The following is a 21,015-nucleotide window of genomic DNA, read 5'->3' on the forward strand; positions in this document are numbered from 1 at the left end:
TCTTTTGGTAGCAAAAAAAAAATGCAACCATTTTGCAGTAGATTGTATGTATTTTGCCTTTATCCACATTGCAGCTTAATTTTTGTTATGACAAGTTCCATTGTGTTCTGTCCCATTTATCATTATCTTTCAATAAGATAAAATTCTAGACCAGGTAGCCTCTGATGGTACTAATGCATCATTACCAAATTGTTGATTCAGGGTACCTGTTATACTAGAATTTCAAGCTTTCTGACCTATTCTGTATTTTACTACCAAGAGAATAAATTGAAAGAGTGAGAAATACGAACAATACACTAAAGGAACAAAGTTTCCTAGAAAATATCACCCTCAAATATCTGTCTTTCAGTGAAAATGGAAAGATGATTTTTTTAAATAACTACATGCAGTTTGACAACAAGCCAATGTTCCGTGCAGTGTAATTAATTCCTTTGAGTCAAAAGGAAATATAACGCCCCTTTTCTGTTACTGCAACATTTTTATTTCATTTTGTCAAAATATATCTTGAGGAACAGTATGCCAAAATATGAATCCAACACTTCACTGAAAAATATATAAAAACTCAACCACTTACTTTTAACTTGTTTTTTTATACTCTTTGTGTGGTCCAACCAATGCTGAAAAAAAGAAGAAGAATCGGATGAAAACTAAAAAAGATCAATGTAAGGAAAAATTATAAAAGGCATAAAAATGGGAAAACGCTAAGTTACAAAAAAAATTATCACAGGGAGATAATTATCACAAGCAAAATCATTTTTATTATATATATTTTTTTTTTATTACTTTTTTTACAACAAACAAACAAACAAAATACATTATTACACCCTTGTGCTATACATAAAAGGAAGATTTGGGTCTTCGGATATATCCTCATGATTGCCAAAATCCACGTTCTCGAGGTACAGGTACTGAAGCGTCCAATGTTCCAAGCGCAAAGTCCACAAATGGTTTCCAAGTCTTCCAGAAAATATCTTCTTTATACACACCACTTCTAATTTTAATATCACATGTCATTTTATCATTTAAAGCTAATTTCCACATTTCAGAATTCCACTCTTCTATTCTAAAAATCACATCTAGTTTCCAATATCTAGCTATTATAATTCTACCTATTATAATCATAATTCTAATCAATTCTATTTCATATTTTGTTAATTCTATTTCCTTAATTACCAACAATAATATAGTTTCCACTCTCAATGTTATTACTTTCCCCATCATTTCAAATATCATTTTCTCCAATTGTTGCCAAAACTTTTTAACCTTATCACAATTATACCACATATGTTCATAAGTCCCCAATTCCATCTCACATCTCCAACATTTTTTACTAGTTTTTTTATCCATTTGTGACAATCTTACTGGAGTCAAATACCATTTCCAAACAACTTTATAATTGTGCTCTTTAATCCTTATAGATAAAGTTCTCATAATTCTACTCTTCCAATTCACATTCCAATCTGATTCTGGTATTTCAATATTAAGATCTTTTTCCCAATTTGTCCTCATCACTCTTTGTAATTTTTCATCAGAATTTATAATCTTATAAACCCTACTAACGAGTCCCTTTAGCCCAATTTCATCTTTCATAATCCGAGATACTAAATATTCAAATTCAGTTTCACATCTATTTATTGAATAATTTTCCTTTAGTTTTTTTGTCCATTTTTCTATCTGTATTTTTTCAAACCAACTTAACCCTAATTTTTCAATAATTTCTTTATTCCTCCTTTCATTTCCCATAACTTTTATCCAATCTCTAATAATTTCTATATTTTCCTCTTTAATCACTTCATTACGTTTTATATTATTTTAATTGGCCAAATTCAGTTGTCTCCCCAAAAGATTATATCCGAATTAAAATTTTAACAAATTTGTTCCACATTTTTACTTAATCCCTTTAACCAATAACTTCTACTTACACATTTTAAATTTGCTTTATCTAAAACCACCTTGATCCAAATTTCTATATCCCTTAACTCTAAATCTCTCCAATAATTATCTTCACCTTTAAGTATTTTTACCACTATCCGGATACCATACGCACAGTAATAATTAAATAATTTGGGGATTCCTAATCCACCTTCCTTTTGATTTTGATACCACATTTTCTTCACTAATCTGGGTCTTTTGCCACCATTGCAAAATTTATCCAGTTTTTTCTGATATCCTTCAATATCTTTCTCTGTCAAATTTAGTGGTAGCATCTCGAATAAAAAGTTGAACTTGGGCAGCAACATCATCTTACACATTGCAATTCTACCAAACCAAGACAACTTTAAAATTTTATATTTATCTATCTTCTTCTCAATTTCGTTAATCACCACATCATAATTAAGTTTTTCAATTCTTTAACCTTAAGTGAAAGCACTATACCCAAATATTTCAATGTGTTTTAATCCTTATCCCAAATTGCTCTTGCATATTCTCAGACTCATTACCATTACTATCCATCAATAATTCTGACTTTGACCAATTTACTTTCAATCCTGTCATTTCTTCAAATTCTATCAAATGCTTATATATCTTTTCAAATCTTTCTCTACATTTTTCAAAATAATTAAAGTATCATCCATACAAATTTATCTTATACCCCTTATATCCTTCTAATTCTTCATCTTTTTCTATCATTTTTGTCAATATTTCCATAGCCAATAAAAATAATGTTGGGGACAGGGGACATCCTTGTCTCGTACCAGCTTCTAATTTTATCTCTTCAGTTAATATTCCATTCACCTTCACTCTTGCACTGCTCTTTTGGTATAATTTTGAAATAACATGTATAAACTTATTACCAAAGCCTAAAGCCTCCACAATTACTTTAATTGTTTCCCATTGTACAGAATCAAAAGCTTTAAAAATATCCAATGATACTATACCAATTTTATCACCATTATATTCAGCTACATCTATAATATTTAATACTCTTCTAACAATATCACTCATGTATCTACCCTTCACAAAGCCTACTTGATTATAACTTATATATCTATCTATAAATCTATTTAATCTATTACTTATAATAGCAGTAAATATCTTTGCATCCTGATTAATTAAAGAAATGGGCGGATAGGACTCAATCCTTTCTAAATCTTTATCTGGTTTAGGAATTAGGGATATCACCGTTCTATTCCATGACGAAGGTACTTCCCCACCATGTAATATTCCATTAAATAATTTTTGCAATCTTGGTATTATTAATTCTTTAAATTCTTTATAAAACTCAATAGGTAATCCATCCTCACCTGGAGCTTTCCCTAATTTTAATTTTTGTATTATTCCATTAATCTCATCTTGTGTTATATCTTCTTCCATCAATTCCTTATATGTTTGATCAATTTTCACCACATACTTTTCTAAATAGCTTTGCAATTTTCCCCGATTAATTGGTTTCTTTGAATATAGTTTCTGAAAAAAATTTCTAACCACTTCACATTTCTCTAATTTTTTATAACATCTTATACCTCTATCATCTATCAAAACTCCAATTTCTCTCCTCTCTTTTATCTTTCGCCATCTTTGCCAATAATTTAGAATTTCTATTACTAAATTCAAAAATTCCTATTTAAAATCTCAAATTTCTTTTACTAACTCTGTATCTTCTTCTATCATTTTATTTCTTAACATATTAAGCTCCTGAAGAATTTTTTTCTTTAGTAAGCAAAATTGATTTTCCAATTCTTTAATCTGATTTTTATCTCTTTCCATTTTAATTTTATAATTTTTATATTTCCTACTTGATAATTTAATACTCTCCTCTAAACACCGCTTTCATCGCATCCCAAACAATTTCAAATTTAACCTCCCGTTATCATTTAATCTCCAACTTTCCTCCAGTTTTTAAGTATCCATTTTTATCCTTTTCATTTTATACAATTTCTCGTCATATCTCCAATAGCTTCTTTTTTCTCAAAATTAAAATCTAAGTCCACCATAACTTCTGCATGATCAGAATCTTTAAAATTCCCACATCTACCTTATCCACATTATTCAACAAATCTTTAGAAAGAAAAATATAATCAATTCTAGAATATGTATTATATATCTTAGAAAAAAGTGTATACTCTCTCAATTCCTTTAACCTCTCTCCACATCAACCACGCCATTTCAAGCATCCACATATTTAAAATCCCCATTTTATTTGCTCCTCCACAGCGGGTGGGATTAGTACTATCTATTTTATCTCTGATTAATTAAAATCCCCAGCCACAATTACTTTCCTACACTTTCATTCTCCAAAATTTTTGTTATTTTTCAAGAAATTCTCTTTGTTTTTCATTCGGTAAATATAAATTAACAAGTGTCACTTTTTCCTCATTAAGATTTCCAACAATTATTACATATCTTCCATCTTCATCCAAAATTACCTTATGTTTTCAAAGTACACCCTATCTGATATCAGTGTTGCAACTCCTCTAGCTTTTGAAGATCCAAATGCTTTTCATATATTTGCATACCTTTTATATACATTCTATTTGAATCTTCAGATTTCTGATGGGTTTCTTGTAAAAATAAAATGTCTGGTAAATCCTTTTAATCTTAAGCTCCAATCTTCTTCTTTTAATCTGGTTCCTGTACCCTTCACATTCCATGACATTATTTTTATAACTCCCATTTAAAATATAAATTTTTAATCCTATCCCGCATCTTCCTTTCTGTGCCCACCACCGACATTAAACTACCATATTTAACATATAAACAACAATAAGAAAACAGAAAAAACAAAACAAAACAAACAATAAAGTACAAACAATCTTCTTCCCCACATCCTCATCGATTTCGCCTCTATAAAGAGAATGGGGAGAGGGACGTGCCAATGCCGGGCCACTTCTTTCGGGCTGTCTATTTAAATTCATCACTCAAAAAAAAGATAACGATGACCCGCATTCAGCTTCATATTTTCCAAGACTCTTATCTGCTTCTTCTCTTACTGTATCCTCACGACTCTTCTTCTGTTCAACCAACACAGGTGATATTTCTTTCCTCTTTAACCCTTTGGAGTCTTGCCTCCAATAGCCCCTTTTTCTTCTTCTGGGATTGATGTTTCCGTATGTTCCACCCATCTGAAGCATTTGATCTTTTATCTCCATTAAATCCTCCATCTCAATCAGTCCAAGCTCCGTAAATATAATAATGCATCTATATCTGGGGTGATTGTACGCATCCTTCCTTTATAAAAAATTTCAATTGTTGTGGTGGCCTCCAATTGTATTTAATTCCATTATCCTCAAAACTTTTGTGATTGGTTTTAAAAAATCTCCATGCCCTTTCTTCTCTTGATATATCCGGGAAGACTTGAATAGTCTTCCCTCCGAACTTCAAAGCATCTCCCAACTCTCTCACCTTGGCCATAACTTCCAACTTATCACCAAGATTTGCGAACCTGACAAGCACGTTTCTGTTAGAACCATTTTGCCTTCTATATCCAATTCTAAAAACACTTGCCAGGTCTGCTATTGTGAACGTAAGTTGCGTATCCAAATCATTAATCCATTTCAAAACCCGCTGTTTCAATTTATCCTCCTTTTCTTCTGAGATTCCTCTGATAACTAAATTATATTTCCTCATCTCTTCTTCCAAAAGACAGATTCTCTTATCTTGCTGCTCATTTTTATAAAATATTTTACCAATTTGCCGATCTACTTTTACTTCATGCACATGCATCTGCTCCATTTCATCTTTAATCATTATCATTTCCTCTTTTTGTTTTGCAAAGTTTTCATTCATCTCTTGCTTTAAATTCTGCATTTCAGATGTCAGTTTCAATGTCAAATTATCTATACGCTCTGATAGTCCTGCTATTTTTTCCCCAATTTTATTTAAAGCTGCAGCAAGTTGCTGCGTTTCTGAAAGTTGTTGAGTCATTTTGAAAAAAACCAAAAAATTTCCCAAACTAGGATTCCAAACCAATTTTACAGAGGGTCTTAGTGAAGATCAAAGGACGACTGTCTTTTAATTGAAGCGAAGCGGCTTATTTGCACTGTTATCTCTCAAGTTCAAGGATTCTCCACAAAGAAACACAAAACTTCACAGCTAACATTAATCAGCGCCATTTTTCCTCCACGGCAGCAAAGCAGAAAGGAAGACAAACCAACTTAAACGAAGCAAAATCCTTTTTTTTTTTTTTTTAAAATAAAAAAGCTATTAAATTGCTCTCAGAGAAAAAAAATAAAGAAAAAATTAGCTCAGTAAAATCCTCTTACTACCAAACAATCCAATAAAAAATCAGTTTCTCTTCTCTTCAATTAAATTCTTCTTGGCTGAACTTCCGGAAGGCTCAAAAAAAAAAAAAATCTTCTCATTATCAAATTCAGTCCTTCACTTAGCCTCAGCAATAGAAAAAAATTTTTTTTAACACAGAACAGGATAGTTAATTTTGGAAAAACAAAACACAGCAATTTATTCCAACTTACTTATCTTGTCTGCCGGCTTCGGTCAACCCACGCTGTAGAAACTCCTTAATTCAAGCCGTTTCAGATGACCTACCAGTTTTAAATTCAATCTGCTGGGCTGTTAACACTTTCAGTTCATGATTTATTACTCCACAAAGAAACACAAAACTTCACAGCTAACATTAATCAGCGCCATTTTTCCTCCACGACAGCAAAGCAGATAAATTCTTCTTGGCTGAACTTCCGGAAGGCTCAAAAAAAAAAAATCTTCTCATTATCAAATTCAGTCCTTCACTTAGCCTCAGCAGTAAAATAAAAAATTTTTAACACAGAACAAGATAGTTAATTTTGAAAAAACAGAACACAGTAATTTATTCCAACTTATCCTGTCTGCCGGCTCGGTCAATCCACGCTGTAGAAACTCCTTAATTCAAGCCGTTTCAAATGACCTACCAGTTTTAAATTCAATCTGCTGGGCTGTTAACACTTTCAGTTCATGATTTATTAACTTTCGTCCATAACAGTGCATTCCAAACGTTTGGATCATTTTTATTATAATGGTTACCTCTAGACATAGCTGAGACTAATAAATGCTGTCCACATATCTGAAGGGTATCAGTTGGGACGCACTAATCTGGTTAATAGCCTGCTGGTTGATATGTGAGACAGGAGAGGTTTCAGCTTTCATAATAGTGAAAATTGACACCAATCTGATTGCCACTGTCTGATTAGTCTGACTTAAAGTGACGTGTGCAGTTCTCCGCTACATATAGGCTTCCACTCCTATGGTCCAAGTGTGCTTGTGCCTTGCCACAGCAGCCAATTATCTGCCCAACACCCAAGCTGCAAGCTATGCAGGACTTCCTGCTGGCTCTCCCACTGACTTACTTTGTTGGAAGCCAGCAGAAAGTCAACAAGGACATCCAGATTTAACGATCCACCATCTTCATTTAATGACAGCAATAGGACCACCATCTCTAAGGGATACAGTCACATGACACTGAACTTGAAGACTGCATTGCTTAGTGATGGAAATTCTGGCCCCAATTACTGCTGTCAGCCTGTAGTGCCTTGAGCTCATAGGGGAGACGGTGGACTACAAGGTAGCAATAGCAGTAAGACTTATATACTGCTTCACAGTGCTTTTACAGCCCTCTCTAAGCAATTTACAGCCTGTTGCCCCAACAATCTGGGTCCTAATTTTACCGACCTTGGAAGAATGGAAGGCTGAGTCAGCCTTGAGCTGGTGAGATTCGAACTGCCAAATTGCAGTCAGCTGGCAGTCAGCAGGATTAGTCTGCAGTACTGAATTCTGACAACTGCGCCACCATAGTTCTTAGGTAGGAAAACTAAGTGCTTAGATCAGAAAAATACATTAATTTAAATGTCTGTGAGTGGGAAACAATCACACATGCTGCCTCCTCCCCCTTTCAGCCTGGTGGCCTACATAAGCACATGGTTTTGTTAGTCTGAAGGCCTGACTATGGGTTGCCAACAAATAATGGCAATGAGAAAACAGTGCAGAGTGAAAGTGTATGTAATTCATTTTCATGAGCATCATTGTAAATTATTTTTCTAACAGTGAAAGATGAAGCCAAAGAACACCAAGACAAGTTCAGTTCCAGTTTTCAAAACCATGATTTTAATTTATGCAACTAATGCAAGAAGAGCATTAGTTGTTCATGGAGCAAATTCCATGAACAGTATATCAAAGGAATTTTAGTGACTGAATCATATGGGGAATTAAAGCAACTTATTCTAGAACTGTAGGAATCTAATTGATGTCCATTGAATCAGATAGTCAGATTTATCTTTCATTTATAGTCTGTCTAGATTTAAATCCTAGCAATCTAATTTCAATTAATTTTTGATTCATGTGTCCTTTTATGAACTGAGCAAGGGATCATATTTACAGTATTTTTTTTCTTTCCATTACATCCCTAAGCAAATACTTCCCCAGTAGTTAGGACACTTCTGAAAAGATTGTGTGATGTCAGAGGAAAAAAATGCTACGGATTAGTGTATTTTATATTTATACAATACAATGGCACCTTTAAACTCATCTCTAATCGAACATTCATCCTTGCCTTAGCAAAAAATAATAATAAAATAATAAGACGTCAACAGCTGTATTAACGAACGGAGAAATTTACACACAGAATTGTAACAGAAATAAATCATGATTTAAAGCTGGCGAGCACTCAGCTAAAAGAGGCTGGCTTTGTTATCCATGAAGGCAGCTGGTTCTTGGTGCAGAAGGAAATGGATTAGGTAATTTTCCTAGACACCTAGGCAATAAATCAGCAATAGGAAATTACATCATGGACATTTTGAGGGATAGTGATCCATCAGCAGCTGGATCCAATTTAAACTTGCTTTGCTGAGAACAATTCAGCAGACCTGAGCACTGCAGGTGCTATGAAAGCACAAGCTAGGATGAACGAGAGAGGCAGGATATTCCCACACTTCAGGGGAGAGAATATGTTTGCTTCAGCTCCGGTCTGTTTCTTTTACCTCCTCCACATTCCAAAAGGGGGCTGTTAACAGATCAGAGACAGGCACCAACACCACTTAGTTCAACTCAGTTCCTAACACCACCACTACCACCACCAAGAATTTAGCTTGAGCGGCACACACAAGAGGGGGAGGTAATGGGACACACAGTGCAAAGGGTGAGAGACATAAGCCTGGTGGACTAGCACACTTTTCACGCCAAGGTTAGCAGCCAAGCCAGCTCATGATAATGCATGGAAGATGCTACTTTCTCTATCCTAATAACTAGACTATTTTAATTATATTTATTCTAACATAAACTAGACTCTGGCAAATTTAATTCAGTAGAACCAAGCAAAAAATGTCAACAGTTCTATTAACTGACAACTACTCTGATAATCCCTGAACATTGACCAAGAATTCAAATTCATATATGCAACAATCATCATTTCTTCCAGTATGGCAATGCAAATTTAAAGGCAACATTATTTGATAGTTTTCCCAATCCAAAAATGTTGTTCTATGATTCTTGCAGTTACCATATATATGTGTTGTTGTTAGCTGCAAAGTCGTGTCCCACCCATCGCGACCCCATGGACAATGTTCCTCCAGGTCTTCCTGTCCTCTACCGTCCTCTACCATCCTCTGGAGTCCATTTAAGCTCATGCCTATTGCTTCAGTGACTCCATCCAGCAACCTGATTCGCTGTCGTCCCCTTCTTCTTTTGCCCTCAATCGTTCCCAGCATTAAGCTCTTTTCCAGTGATTCCTTCCTTCTCATTAAGTGGCCAAAGTATTTGAGTTTCATCTTCAGGATCTGGCCTTCTAAAGAGTAGTCAGGGTTGATCTACTCTAGGACTGACCGGTTGATCGCTTTGCAGTCCAAGGGACTTGCAGGAGTCTTCTCCATACTTTAAAGGCCTTAATTCTTTGGTGTTGAGCCTTCCTTATGGTCCAACTTTCACAGCCATACATTGCAACTGGGAAAACCATAGCCTTGACTGTACACACTTTTGTTGGCAGGGTGATGTTTCTGCTTTTTAGTATGCTGTCTAACTTTGCCATAGCTTTCCTCCCCAAGAGCAACCGTCTTTTAATTTCTTGGCTACAGTCCCCATCTGCGGTGATCTTAGAGCCCAGGAAATTAAAATCTGTCATTATCTCCATTTCTTCCCCATCTATCTATTTGCCAGTATATATGTAGCCAATCCCAAAGCATACAACATAGTCCTTGGATTATGTTCATTTGCTCAAAGACTGTTGAAAGTGAAGATGATGCTGAAATTTTTTTTATGATGGGTCCCAAAGCTGTGGCTATTGCAACATTCCTGAAGTCATGTGAACAAAATTAGGACACTTGGTGACTAGCCCAGTTATGACTACTGCAGTATCCTACGGTCATGTTCTCCAGCCCTGCCCAATCTGCCTGCATTTTAACTTTTTATCTTCTCCCATCTATGTTCCTTCTTTTTATAAGGCAGAAGCATGAAGTAATGACTGCAATCTGGATTGCCAGGACTGTTGTTGCTAAATTAGAATGTTTTGTTTAATGACCACTTCACTTAACAATGGCCCCAATTAGAATGATAACACTACCTGTAGTAAGACATGCTACTGAATAGTACATTTTAAAAAAAATCTAGTTCCTATTGCAAAGATCCTCAACCCCCATGGTATAGCCCATTGGGAATTGGGCTGCCAAAGCAGCAGGCAAGCACACAAAATCTCATTTATGCATGCAGAGGATTTAGATTGTGCATGTGAAACCATCCGCCACCACCACGGCTGAACCCACTGAATCTGCCTCAATTCCCGGTCCTCAGAACCAAAAAGCTTGGGGACCCCTGTCCTACAGCGTATTAAGCTATTTAGTCTCTACTATGGCATTCCTTGAGAGCTTAGCATGGCATATTTACTTCCATCAAGAATTGCCTTTTCTAAAAACACAACTGGGGACAAAAACAACAACCAACCAGTTGCATTTTGGAAAGAGGATGCAATATTTCAAACTCAAAAATTAAAATGACAATAAACCCAACTACACAAAATAAAGGCCAGAGAATAATTTATTGTAACGCTGACATTTAATACCATCATAATACTCTTATGTTAACACAGAATTTCCTGTAGATAAGAAAGCAGGTTGGCCAAAAAGGGAAAGCTTGTTTTTCCACAAGTCCACAACACTGCTTGAGAAAAGAAAATTCTGCCAGAGCCAGACTCGGAAAGACCCTGCCAATGGGAGGTGATAGTATGATCTCTATTTCCTCTGTAAGAATGGGCAGTAACGTTTTAATTCTTATTTTTTAAAACAGGTAGGCAATCAACTGTATGTAAGTAGCCACTGGCTTCCATGTTACAGCCCCAAGTCACTATGCTAAAATTTAATGGCAAAGTGGCCAATTTTTCAGTATAATTTTTAGCAACGTTCTCAATAAAATATAAGTCAAAGTGCATGTATTCACCTCACCCCTGAAGTCTGTCAATTGTTCAGAATGACCCACTTTTGACACTACAAGACACAAACTTTGTGGTCCCTAACAGCCAAAATAACTGTTTAAAAATGCACTTCTATGACAGTGGGTCGCAAAGTGTGATCAATCTGAAAAAAATAATTCGTTCATTTTTGTCTGTTTGGAGAGTACTTTTTTTAAAAAAAGGATTTTGACATCTAACACTTGCAGAGTTTTATTTATTTACTTGGAATCCTAGCTCTCTTGTACTAGGGAAAGTATACAATGGCAAGATTCAATAAATCCTGAAGTACTATATTGAACAATGAGACAAACAAACAAATAACAAAACCATAAGAACTCTTACATATTGGAAACAAATAAAAAATCATTACAGGAGACAAAACAGAACTCTGGTGGATTTCCCTAATCCAGAAGTAGTGATCCCCTTGTGACTGAAAAACTGTTTAAAACGACATCATCAAGGTCACAAGCTAAGTGCTGTAATGACAGTGATGGAGTGATAATAGAGTGAATTTTTTAGCAATGGGAGGGGTTAAGACGTAAAACTGGTGCATTAAATTCACTTTTGCCATAAATCAGTGGCAAAGACATTGAATAAGATGCATTTTCTTACACTGATAGAAAGTCCCCTATAATATTGTGGTTTCAGTCCCAAATCATTAAGGTCCAGAAATGTTCAACAACCTGCAGGGAAGTTCAACTGAACTAACACGAATGTATTCCCCTATCTAACAGCAATCATTCATACTGTATGACTAATCAGGGATGCTTCTGAACCAAAACTAACTGTAAAACAAACTTAAATTCAATTCAAATAAACTGTATCATTCAATTAACTAGAGAGGAGGAATCTATGTTTTCCCACTTGGATCTTAGCCTCTGTGGGGCTGAGGAACATTCAATATCTATTCTATGACATTCATTGATTGAAACACTTTCCTTATGATGCTTCCTAAATTTCTGATCACTACATTTGATCACAGAATGCTGAACTTTCAGTAGCCCAAGAGCAATGAAATGTAATTAGTAACATTTGCATACACACGTTTCCTACTCCCTAGTTAAGAAGTTCAGCAAAACTGAATCTATATATTCACTGGCCCATGGCAGCAGCAGATCAGTACCAAACTCAATGACATCTTTTTGCCTACTATAAATATAACAAATCCAAGGGCTATTCAAATAAAACCAGAATTCATCATCAAGAAATCCAAATATGCTCCAATTGTAACTTTCAAAGTCTTTTCAAACACTGGAATCTTAGGATGGACAGATGTATGAATGGATAGATGGAGAGAGAAAAAACCCAAATTATTTGGGAGAATTCTGACATCACTCTGATTGTAAACCAATCCAATTGTTAAGAATGGCAGGAAAGAACCTCTTGAAAATACCCACTATGTCACAGGGTCGTTTTTTTTCTGGTCCGTGCAACAAGACCAGTTCCTGCATTGCTCTCAGAATGTACTGTATATACTCGAGTATAAGCCGACCCGAATATAAGCCGAGGCACCTAATTTTACCACAAAAAACTGGGAAAAACTATTGACTCGAGTATAAGCCGAGGGTGGGAAATGAGGCAGCTACTGGTCAATGTAAAAAATAAAGATAGAGCCAAGTAAAATAACATGAATATTTATTTGAACGAAAAACAATAAAAGTGCAAAAGGGGGAAGGAGGATTCCCAGCTCTAAACAAAGGGAAATCCCGGAATGCCAGCGCGAAAGGCGGTGCTCGCGTTCCTCCTCCCTTGCTCAAAAGCCCCAACATGATATTGGAATTGGATGCCATTATATACCTGCTGAGGGGATAATTTGAATAACTTGAAAGATATAAAAGCTCTAAACATATTTGTTTAAAAATCTAAAATCTATACTTAAAATAAATGAATATAAAGTAATAAAGTTCTTTAAAGTTGTAATTCACTTTGCTGCTGAAAAAGAAAGGAAGCTTAACACCTTAAATGGTATTTATTAACTGAAATATCATCAAATCAAATATATAATGAGGTATATTATAATGACCTTTGTTTTCAGAAAGAAGCATGATGGAAGTTTTTCAATAAAGGGAAATATAGAAAAACTTAGTGTCATGCTCATATATCATCTTTACAGATGTTGTTAACACTATACTATGGCAGCATATGATGGTACAATGTTTCAATCAATTTCAGGATGAAAACTCATCAATGAGGAGGAGGAGTATAATTTATTAACCTTGTATGATATCAGTTTCTCAAGGACTCTAGAAGGACCCGAGGAAGAAATCTCTGCCCCTCCCACTTTCCCTTTCCAACCCAGCCTTCCAAGGGGACCCGAGAGGAAGAAATCTCTGCCCCTCCCACTTTCCCTTTCCAACCCAGCCTTCCAAGGGGACCTTGAGGAGAAATCTCTGCCCCTCCCACTTTCCCTTTCCAAGGCAGCCTTCCAAGAGGACCTCTCGAAAAGAGCGAAAGCTTTCTCCTGGTCGTTTACCACCACCATACCCTCCACGCCGCCATCCTAGGCTGGGTTAGAAACAAGGAGGGGGAAGTTCAAGGACCACATCGATGGCACGAGCTCAGATTGCCGGCTGGGGATGATGGGCGCTGCAGTGCGATCTCGGGAGAGACTAGGGGGGAAGAAAGAATGACTGTTTCCCCACACCCTAGGATTGGGGAAAACATTGACCCCCTTAGTTGCGGGAGAAGGGTTGCGCTCAAAGCGGTCGCCTCCATCCATCAATCCATCCTTCCTTCCTTCCTTCCTTCCATCCTTTTTTTTTCCCAGCGGTGCGTGTGTGTGACATGCAAGCAAGGCGTCTCACGGGCATGTGAACTGGGTATGTCTAGTTTAGGGGTGACATGATAGGAACATTCCAATATCTCAGGGGCTGCCACAAAGAAGGGGGAATCAAACTATTCTCCAAAGCACCTGAGGGCAGGACAAGAAGCATGGGTGGAAACTAATCAAGGAGAGAAGCAACCTAGAACTAAGGAGAAATTTCCTGACAGTTAGAACAATTAACCAGTGGAACAACTTGCCTCCAGAAGTTGTGAATGCTCTAACACTGGAAGTTTTTAAGAAGATATTGGATAAGCATTTGAAGTGGTATAAGGTTTCCTGCGTAAGCAGGGGTTAGACTAGAAGACCTCCAAGGTCCCTTCCAACTCTATTATTCTGTTTTTTTGTTCTGTTTTCTTTCTAATCTATCTATCTATCTATCTATCTATCTATCTATCTATCTATCTATCTATCTATCTATCTATCTATCTATCTATCTATCTATCTATCTATCTAATTAGCTAGCTAGCTAGCTATCATTATCTCGCTTCAAAAGACAAAACCTAAACACGAAGTTGTAGCTGAATAGCCCTACATAATTTAGCTTTTTCCAAGCTGGTGATTTCCAAAGGCTTTGAAATGCGACTTTCCTCATCCTCTGCCAGGATAAGCTGATGTGCTCAGAAGGCTGGGAATGGTGGCATTTCCCTACATTTCTTGTGGGCAGAAGGTGGACCCCTATGTTTCCTTGAAAACACCTCCCAATATTTATTAGAGTGACTTCTCTCCCCAGAAGAAAGGTCTGGCTGTTTAACAATCCCGTCAGCTAAATCCTATCGAGTCAAAGGGGCCAGTCAATGGGGCTAGGATGAATTCTGGGTCACCAGGGACCCTTTTTTTGTGCCCGTTCCCCAACCAGGGCGGGCCAAGCAGCCGCTCTTTTAGCGGCTCTGGAATGGATGTTGAGGTAACCCGAAGAGGCAGCCTCTTTTCAACTCCCCCGCCCCTTTTTTTTAAACGCGTCCTGCCGGGCGGCGACAGGGACGTGGACACCAAAAGCGGCGCCCCGTTCTTCTCCGCTCTTTTATTTTATTTTAGTATTCAATCGGCAGCAGAGGCTCGAGCCTTCTGGGGCGCCGGGAAAAGGAGCCGAGGAGCTGCAGCAACGTTGCAAGAGAGCCGAAAAGAGGGGTGGGGGGGGGAGAGAAGCAAAAAGAAGAAGCAGCAAGCTTTCCAGCCGACTTCGTGTGGCGCGAGAATCCGATCCACCGCCTCCTTCCCCGGCCGACAGGGCTGAACTGCCGCTGCACCACCACTTCCCAAAACAGATTTCCAGACTTGGAAGCAGCCCGCCACGAAAGGAGGAGGAGGAGGAGGAGGAGGAGGAGGAAGCGGCGGCGGCGCGGCTGCTCCTGCTGCTGTTCGCTCTCCGCCCCTTCCAGCGCCTTGGCGCAGGCGAGAGAGCAGAGAAAGGAACGCGCCGTCCGACCGGCTGTGTGTGTGTTTGTGGTGGGGTCTCGTCCCAGCCACCCACCCACTCGCTCCCTTTCCCTCTTGGGCGTGGGCTGATCTTAAAGCGCTGTCAGCGGGCCGTCGCCTCCTCCTCTTCCTCCACGCTCGCTCCTCTTGCCGCCCCTCAACCCCCATCCCCACCCTCTCCAGCGTGAAGGTCACCTCCTCCTCTTCCAGGCGGCGGCGGCTCCGGCGGGCGCCACAGCCGGCAGCTCCGCTTCCTCCCACCTTCCTCCTTGCTAAAGGGCCAAAGTCGGCTCCCCGCCCGCGCGGGACCGAGCCAAGCGGTCGCAGTCAGCGAGCGGTGGCGACATGCCGGCGCCACTCCGCTTTCACCGTTCGGCTGGACTGCGACCGGCTTGGCTCGGGTCGCAGTAACTCCCGCCAGGCTGTGCCGCGAAGAAACCATTTAAAAGCCTTCTGAAGCACGGAGGAGAAGAAAGCCCTGGCGGGGCTTTTAAATGGTTTCTTGGCGGCACAGCCTGGCGGGAGTTACTGCGGACCCAGCCAAGCGGTCCCAGTCAGCGAGCGGTGGCGGGCGGCGCTCGGCATCGCTTTCACCGTTCGGCTGGACTGCGACCGGCTTGGCTCAGTCGCAGTAACTCCCGCCAGGCTGTGCCGCGAAGAAACCATTTAAAAGCCCAACTTCTGAAGCACGGAGGAGAAGAAAGCCCTGGCGGGGCTTTTAAATGGTTTCTTCGGCACAGCCTGGCGGGAGTTACTGCGGACCCGAGCAAGCGGTCCCAGTCAGCGAGCGGTGAAAGCGGGCGGCGCTCGGCATGTCGCTTTCACCGTTCGGCTGGACTGGGACCGGCTTGGCTCAGGTCAGCGGCGAACTGCTCAGCCTTGGGCAAATCCCGCCGGACGATCTCGCCGCCTCTTTGGCGTCTCCTGTGCGGGGTTCCCGAAGTACATCAAGACGTAGACTCGAGTATAAGCCGAGGGGGCGCTTTTCAGCACAAAAAACGTGCTGAAAAACTCGGCTTATACTCGAGTATATACGGTAATCCTTGATTCCCATTCTCTCAGCACTCAGAAAATCCCTAAAAATCCATATTTTTAACATGCTTTTAACTGTTAAGATTATTTTAATATTATTGTATTATTCATTTCACTTTTTTTTAAGTCTCCTTTTCTTTAAATCTGAGTGTTTGCAGGGAAGAAAGCAGGGCTATAAAGCAAGTACATTTATATTTCCTAAACTTAGCTGTTAAGGAAATGTTAGATATTGGACCTTAGATAGAATATCTTGCATTATGCTGAATGTGAAAGGATTCTGAACTCACTGCTCACTTCTAATATAAAGTGAGAGGGAGGAGCAAGATGAACAGTAAAGAACACAAAACTTTCATTTAAGGCACACACACCCCCGGGACACTATATCCCATTATGATTTGCATAAAATGAACTTCAAATTAAAACAAGTTTTCCAACAATTTTTCAAAGGATTGATAAAAATTACCTACCAACACATAAGAATCATAAATACATTCAGACTATAAATAAGTGAAAATGACTGAATACAAATACAAACAACTGATTTGTTTCCTTAGATTAGTATGGTACCCAGTACTGACAATAACCTGAGGATATATGGGCAAACCCTATAAGAAAACATGCCATAAGCAGCCATCTTTTTAATGTGAGCTGGCAGAAGCACATGAAAGAATAGCAAATGAAAGAGGTCAACCCTTTAGGAGAACCATGCTACCTTTGGTGGCAAAAAAATCAAAGGGTACCTGAAAGCATATGCCTCTTAATAAAATTTGTTAGTGGAGAAAAAATATTACCAGATTCTTCCAAAAGATGTTAAATGAACATTTACCAAATTTGAGTAATCTACATATATGTTGGACAATTCCAGTTGGCATGACTAAGAACAGCCCCTAAAGCAGAGATGTCAAACTCTATTTCATTGAGGGCCGCATCAGGGTTGTGTCTGACCTGGGGGGGGGCGCTGGTGGGGCACGGCCAGCTTGACGTCACTCATGTCATGGGCACCTTTGGTGGCCTGAGCGCTCTGCCAGCAAAAATGGGCTCCCAAGCTCTGTTTCTGGCTGCAACAGCCTCCTGCAACCTCTGCCAGAGAAAATGGAGCCCAGGAGGGCCATACGCAGCCCTTGTGAGCTCCACTTCCAGCTGTGATGGCTCCTGCAACCCTCTGACAGAGACAATGGAGCCCTCGTGAGCTCAGTTTTCAGCTGTGATGGCTTCCTGCAACCCTCTGCCAGTGAAAAAGAACCTCGGGAGGGCCTCATGAAGCTCTCCTGAGCTCCATTTTCACTGGCAGAGGTACCGTGGGCTGGTCCTTCACTGTTTCCAGGGTGGCCCTGTGGGCCAGATCTAAGCACCCCGCAGGCCGGATCTGGTCCCCAGGCCTTGAGTTTGACACCCCTGCTCTAAAGTAACAATACTGATAAATTGTTTTAGCATGAAAAACATGTTTCTAACACACTATATAATACATAAATCTCAAATTCCACTTAATATGATTTAATCTACTAGAATATCATATCGAAAAATACCATGATACTCACAGCCACTTGTGCTGAATCCATGAATCGTAGGCCAAAGTAATCATTTTCAATAAGGTCCAGATGGTACATTATCTGCTCAAACAGATGTTGTCCTTTGGCTTTTTTCTGAAATTGCAAGAGGAATCGAGTTAGGAAGATATAGCTTAGTTACAGATTAACTCTACTTCTGAGGCCAGAAGCCGCCAAGAAGTACTCCAGGTCTCTTGACACTACAGGTACAAATTCTGGCTGTAAAACTATTCCAAAGACCAAAGAAAGAATAGCAGTGAACATATTGACTCCAATAATTGAACTGATAATGATTCGTTCAGATGTTTATTTCACCTTTCCTACAGGAGTACAAGATGGCATGTATAACACGCCTTGTTCTAGTTTTTTCCCCTGCAACAATAATCCTGTGAGGTGTGTTTGTCTGAGAAAGTATGATCCAGTGTGGGCAAGAAACAGTCATGGCAGGAATTCCAAGAATGCTCTTTATTGCAGAGTAACAAAATCTTGAAAACCCCCTCAGGGTCTTGCTTTGCCCCATTTGGGGTTATTCTGATTTTCTTCCCTATACATTCCTCTTTCTCAGGACTGAGCAATCTTTTCTGAAAAGTTCCCCCTTAAGTGTTCACTCATTCTTTCCCAGTTCCCAAATCCAATCCTACATCTATAACCAGTGAGTTTTTGCACGGCGTTTTCAACTCTGAGGAAAATTAAATATTCAAATATAAGAGGTGAAAGCAGGGAGAAGAAGATGTTGCATACTTATTAACTTGTTTCCTACCCCAAAGAAGGAGACACAAATGTTCCCCTTCTCAAATTATAAATTAGAACAAATCTAATGAAGAGTGACAAAAATAATTCAAAAAAATTGAGGACCTGTGTTACGAGAACAGGCTGAAGAATGGGGTGAAATTCAGTCTTTGGAAAAAGAAACTGAGGAGACAACATTCAGGTATCTAAAAGTATTCCCCAGGGAAGATGATCAGGAACATGTTTCCTTTCCATATAAAACTAGGACCAAACAACAGGTACGTGTTGTACTTATCTGATAGGATCTTTTTAACAGAAGGAAATATCTATGGAGATCATGAGTTCTCTGTCTCCAGGGATTTAAAAAAACCTTATGTAATTGATTTTCCCATACATATTAAAGGTTGGATAAAATAGTGTTCCTTTCAAATCTATTATTCTATAATTTTATAAATAACTACCTTTTCTTCTGGCTTCAAATTATAATAGTCGATTTTTTACTAAATGAACCAGAAACTTTTAGTAGTTCTGGAACTCAAACTTCTTATTGTATTATGATAGTAGATCCTATTGTTTTATTTCCAATTATCTATGCAGTTCCCAAAAGGACTTAGAATTGATTACTGAAGCCAACACCATTAAGAAATTCAGATTTTTTTATTGTTAACAGAATTTTTCAGAAACATTTCCAAATTCTTTAGGATAACACATACCAGTAGTTTGTAATCCAAGATGTGTTTTTTTGAGGGGGGTGGGGGGGGGGGAGATTGTGTGTTTCATTCCTAACCTTAACAAGAACTTTAGTGCCAAACAAGCTATTCAAGAACCTTCATTTTAATTCAGAATGCATATATGCTAGGTAAAATAATTAGTAAATAAAAAAATTCTAAAAGTGATTATCTAAACTATTTTTAAAGTTCCAATGATAATTATACTACTATTTATATAGTAATCAAATATTTCATTACAAAAAGTTCAACAATCACATCTCAATATACAATAAGCTAAATGAAAGTGTTTTCTGTATATAATTAAGGTATTCCCAAACCATTGGTTATTAATCATTTCTATTCCAGGAATCCTGCATCCTTAAAGTATCTGGTATTAAAAGCTTTTCTGCAATAATTGTTTCTTTTCTTATTATATTATAAAATCCAGAACAAGCCCTTTTGTGCCATACAACAAAAAACTAAAAGTAATTCCTTGAAATGTTTCAATTGATGAATGGTATGCATTTTGAATCATTTTAAAACTGAATTACCAATTATCGGTATGTACTTTTTATAAAATCAAACAAGTGATGGGAAACACAATTACTATTATTCTCTCTAAGGAAGAAATTGTCATATAGTAAATCTTAATGCCATCTCAGCTAATGATAAATACGTCGTCTATTATTCAATATAGAACAAGTGGACAATGTCCGAGGGTTTGGGGATGGTAATTCATAACATTCCAGATGGTCAATAGGAGAAATGCAGCTAAAAGAAAAATCCAACCATTTTTAGCCTATTGAAAAGGAATGACAATAACTACTAACTTTTTGAAATTTCTTATGTGCCTAGTTTAGATGCAGAGAAAATCAGAACAAATCTCTTTTATGGGAAATCATGAATGCCCCCAAGCAGTTACCATAAGCTGTCAACCTAAATTCCTGCTTCTTTTTCTCCCATACCCAACATTCATAAAAGGTTAAACTGTTTAAAATGCACACAAATGCATAAGCTTTAAATACATCTCTTCTAACAGAATTTTGAGGCAATTTATACTGAAAAAAAGCTGCTTGTTTTTAAAAATAAAAATAAAACAAGGAGTAATTCATACAGTCTGCATTTGTCACAAAGTATGAATAAAGCCATTTCATTGCAAAAGCCATTTTTTCATCAATCTTGATGATCCTGCAAAATACTCTTTTTCCTCCTATCAAGCAGTACCTCAAAAAGATATAGGCTTTTGCACAGATTTATGTGATGTGCCAGTTATGATCCTCCCAGCATGTGGAGGGATCTTCAGATTATGATCTTTATGCAGTTACTCCTGCTTGGTCACCCTGCATAAAGACTACTGCAATGCATTCTACATACGGCTGCCCCTAAAGAACACTA

At 38.1% G+C, this 21,015-nt stretch overlaps 1 protein-coding gene across 4 annotated transcripts in view; it reads right to left on the bottom strand.

The window, feature by feature from the left end:
• EPB41L5 (erythrocyte membrane protein band 4.1 like 5) overlaps nucleotides 1-21,015 on the bottom strand; it is a 78,347-nt gene that overhangs the window by 50,949 nt on the left and 6,383 nt on the right. For all 4 annotated transcript variants that reach the window (XM_058195568.1, XM_058195559.1, XM_058195577.1 and 1 more), the window contains 2 exons: nucleotides 18,173-18,277; nucleotides 575-617 (listed from right to left, as the gene is read on the bottom strand). In XM_058195568.1, the coding sequence (XP_058051551.1) occupies nucleotides 575-617; nucleotides 18,173-18,277 (148 nt within the window). The remainder of the gene's footprint in view (nucleotides 1-574; nucleotides 618-18,172; nucleotides 18,278-21,015) is intronic.

The sequence above is a fragment of the Ahaetulla prasina genome, chromosome 1, assembly GCF_028640845.1.
Source record: "Ahaetulla prasina isolate Xishuangbanna chromosome 1, ASM2864084v1, whole genome shotgun sequence".
NCBI classification, from domain to species: domain Eukaryota; kingdom Metazoa; phylum Chordata; class Lepidosauria; order Squamata; family Colubridae; genus Ahaetulla; species Ahaetulla prasina.